General features: G+C 43.8%; 2 protein-coding genes across 2 annotated transcripts; both read left to right on the top strand.

Annotated features, from left to right (window-relative positions):
* The first annotated feature begins 704 nt into the window (after positions 1-704).
* LOC147985655 (protein FAR1-RELATED SEQUENCE 3-like) lies at positions 705-1,124 on the top strand. The gene has a single exon (XM_087541679.1). The coding sequence runs from the start codon at positions 705-707 to the stop codon at positions 1,122-1,124; it is 420 nt and encodes a 139-aa protein (XP_087397805.1).
* A 51-nt stretch (positions 1,125-1,175) lies between these two features.
* On the top strand, positions 1,176-2,920 carry LOC147985654 (protein FAR1-RELATED SEQUENCE 5-like). Its single transcript, XM_087541678.1, has 3 exons — positions 1,176-1,654; positions 2,184-2,338; positions 2,511-2,920. Exons 1-3 carry the CDS (start codon positions 1,176-1,178, stop codon positions 2,918-2,920), a joined length of 1,044 nt encoding a protein of 347 aa, XP_087397804.1.
* The last annotated feature ends 1,383 nt before the right edge of the window (positions 2,921-4,303 follow it).

Genomic DNA, 4,303 nt, shown 5'->3' with positions numbered 1-4,303 from the left:
CGCACGGAAGACGCGTTCCACCAGCCAGCCAACACTCATGCCACAAACAATGCCGAGTCAGTGTCGGAAATGGCAATCGTTCCAGCAATACCGACAAGCACGCCTTTGCAGACCAGCACAAGCAACACTCAAGCAGATGAAACAGCCGCCGATACTGAAGTGAATGATGAAACCGATGATGAAGCATAAGGGGATGAATATGGTGGGCAATCAGAAATCATAGTACCTCAGGCACCGTATCTTGGGCAGAGATTTGATTCATTTGAAGATGCAGAGGAATTCTACCAGACATATGCAAAGTTCCATGGGTTTGCGGTCAACACCGAATACCATAGGAAAATTAAAAAAACTAATGAGTACAGCAGAGGTGAGATTAGGTGCTACAAGTCACGAAGAAACAAGAAGGGCAAAGGTGATGCGCCTGTCGTTCCGGAACGAAAAAGAGGTATCATTTTCAAGACGGAATGCCATGTCCAATGTAAGCTGAACGTAGATGGAGCACAGTGGGTGGTCAATGAATATTTTGACGAGCACAACCACGAGCTAATAAAGAAGTTTGACCTGGTAAAATTTCTAACCGCCCACAGGGGATTCACCCCCTCGAGAAGAAATTCATAAAGTTGCTACATGATTGTAACATCGGTCCATCAAGAATGGTCCAGATACTCTCCCTCATCCATAGCAAAAGTGGGACTCTGAGTAGCATGCCCTACATACTGGCGGACGTCACAAACCTAAAGGCAAAGTACCATAGAGAAAGCAAGTTGGCTGACATAGAAGCCACGATAGCCTACTTTGATGAGAAAGCGAAAGAAGATCTAGATTTCTTCTATAGGATAAGATTGGACGATGAGGACCGTGTCAGGAACATGTATTGGGTGGATGGTGCTGCAAGAAGAGCCTACAAACATTTCCGAGACTGCATTTCATTCAACGCGACATATCTCACTAATATGTACGAGATGCCATGCGCCCCATTCATAGGAATAAATAACCACAATCAGTCATTGCAGTTCGGATGCAGGCTCATTCGGAACAAAGACACGGATGGGTACATTTGGCTGTTCAAGACCTTCTTGGAGTGCATGGGTGGACTTGCTCCGATGAACATAATAACAGACTAGGATTTTAGCATGCGTGCAGGCATAGAGGAGGTCTTTCCGTTGGCAGTGCACATGCACTGCAGGTGGCACAATATAAACAAGGCTGAGGAGACGCTAGGACCGTTCTTTGCTGACCATCCAGAGCTGCACAAGGCATTCGAGCTGTGCATGGACCACAGCTTGACGGTGGAGGAGTTTGAAAGGAGCTGTATGGCTATGATTGAAACATATCAAGTCCAAGACCACGAGACGCTTGCTAGCTTGTGGGAAAAGCGAATGTACTGGGTGCCGGGCTACTTCATGCAGTGTTTCTTCCCGTTTCTGCAGACTACACAATGTAGTGAGGGGTTCATTGCTGTTTTGAAGCGGTACGTCAGCCCTGGCAACTCATTGCTACAGTTTGCCAAGCAGTACAACGCTTTGCAACAAAAAATACTGGGGTCCGAGCTACAGCAAGAAGCAAACACCGCGCTCAAGCAGCCAAAATTGCTAACGTATTTACCAATGGAGAGGCAGATTAGCAAGATATACACCAACAAGATTTTTAACAAGTAAGTCAGTTGTGTTACAATCTTATTTGCACAATCATGGAGGTAGTAGGTGCCATGTAGAATGCAATGCAGTTGAAAAGCTTATTTGAAAATGGTGATTTTTTTAAAGTAGCCATTGAGTACAGAGTAACCATGATATGTAGTTGCCATGTTTAATGAACTACAGTTTGCCGTGTTTAATGAACTATAGTTGCCATGTTTACTCAACTGCAGTTGCCATGTTTGCTCAACTGCAGTTGCCATGTTTCATGAACTGCAGTTGCCATGTTTAATGAACTTTACTTCCACTAGCCATGATGGTATGGAATGCAAATGCCAAATGAAGTTGTTATGTAGTTGCCATGTTTAGTGAACTGCAGTTGCCATGTTTAATGAACTGTAGTTGCCATGTTTACTCAACTGCAGTTGCCATGTTCGATGAACTGTAGTTGCCATGTTTGAACGAACTATAATTCCATTGGTCACAACAACAAAAGGTGCTAAAAAAACTTCACACAAGAGTTTAACAAAAACCACACAAAACTTGCAGATTCCAGGAAGAAATAAAGTGTGCCAGCATGTACACGGCTTTCCAGGTGGACGAACATACGTTCAAGGTGTGTTATATCATGGGCATGTCGGATTCAGAACCTGAAGACCCGGACAAGGGAAGGAACTACTTTGTGAAGGCATCGATAAGCGAAGGTGAATACTACTGCCAATGCTGCAAATTTGAACGAGACGGGATTGTGTGCTGTCACATACTAAAAGTAATGGACATGAAAGCGGTGACACGAATGCCCCCCCCCCCATTTCATAAGGCGGCGATGGACTTGGGACGCTCACGACGCATTGGTGCCGCAAACATCAAACGCAGTTTTGGCTGTGCATGACGAGAGACCAGAGTCAACCATGGAGGCCGTGAGGCATGTTGTGTTGACAAAGAACTATGCTGAACTAATTGATGAAGCGTGCAAGAGTGATGAGACAGCGAGGGTCGCAGAAAAACACAGGAAGGCCCTCAAAAGAGAGCTTGATGAGATCAAGAAGAGGAAAGCTGAGGAAGCCTTACACAGGTTCCCCCGCACATCAAGTGTTCCTTCATCCACGGGGCCATCATCTGAAAACTCGGAGATAGGATCTGGAACAGCAAGCACACGAACCCAGGTTAGGAACCCGCCCCGTTCCATCATGAAAGGGCATCCAAAAGAGATAAGATACAAATCGGGATTGGAGATTCAAGCAGCAAAACACAAGAAACCAAAGAATGGGACGGGCAATCCGTAAGCAACATTGGAGCACTGTGACTTAGTCCATGGTGACATTTTTTTTGTAATCTAGATGTTCTAAATTTTGTAAAAATTGGAGAGTGACTCTTCAGGGGCATCAGAATGTGAAGCAAAATGCCATGAATGAATAACTACAGTTTCCACGTGTATGGTACTGAATTTTCCATGTTACTTGAACTGAATCTGCCATGCAATTTCTACTGAATCTGCCATGCCATTTCTACTGAATCTGCCATGCCATCTCTACTGAATCTGCCATGCCATTTCTACTGAATTTGCCATGTTATTTGTACTACATCTGCCATGTTAGTTGTACTGAGTATGCCATGTTAGTTGTACTGACTCTTCATCGTGTAGATTTCGATGTTCAGTCAGCGCATTTTAGTCACACATATTGTATTGTGGTGCAAACTATGGGGAACAAGTTGAAACGGTCTCATGAAGCAACCGCACAGGTTACGGCTGCGTGATCAAACTACCATGCTAGTCGGTATAGTTAGCAATGAAAAAAAGAACCAAACAGACAAATGAAGAAGGACGATAACTTTCACTAACCGCATCTGATGAACTACATTTGCCATGTTTTCAAACATCATAGATGCAGTCAAAACATCAAACTGGTACTACCAACGATGAACGCATAATAATACTGAAAAACATAAACGTATCTGCTGCCACACCTAAAAAATAGGTTCACATCCACACATATATTATAGAAACATATTCAAATGTCGCTCACAGACCACTACGACATACTAGGCTACGCGGAGATGCAGTCATAACATAGTACACGAACATGGTTTTGAAAAGAACGAAAGTAATACCTTACATTCCTCGGCAACAGAATATAAGGTAGGCGTTCGGTATGGAGCACCACGTGATCACTTGTACTTCTTGGTGGCTTTCTTGACAGCTTCCTCTATGAACTCACGTGCGTTGGAACGCGTTTTGAAATCTTCATTCATCAACCAGTTCCATGTGTAAATTTTGCGGAGCTTGACAACCATTGCAGCTGTGACAACACAAACCCGTCGACCTTCCCACTTTGCAAGGTATTCCAACATGTGAAAGCCACAGTCGTGCCTAAACAATAAAAGAATCGGATGAGCTCACAAAGAACAGAGAGAAAAATTGTAAACTTCAATTCAGAGGTGACAAGAGGGTTAGCATTGGTGTAGAGGACACATGAAGAAAAAGATAGTAATTACCCGTTTCCTTGCTTCGTAGTCACCACGTACTCAATTGGAAAACGTCTGATTTTGACCTTTGAGTTTTCATAGTGACGGTTCCATGTCTCTTTGAGGTTGTTGATGAAGTATTCAACATGCGTAGTAAGGTCTGCATCAGCTTCTCAACGCATTGAATCAAGCACCTCAAAATG

The sequence above is a fragment of the Triticum urartu genome, chromosome 2A (assembly GCF_056163025.1).
Source record: "Triticum urartu cultivar PI428250 chromosome 2A, HENAU_Tu73, whole genome shotgun sequence".
Taxonomy (NCBI): Eukaryota; Viridiplantae; Streptophyta; class Magnoliopsida; order Poales; family Poaceae; genus Triticum; species Triticum urartu.
Note: the sequence above shows the minus strand (reverse complement) of the source record. Positions and strands in the feature narration are given on the sequence as shown.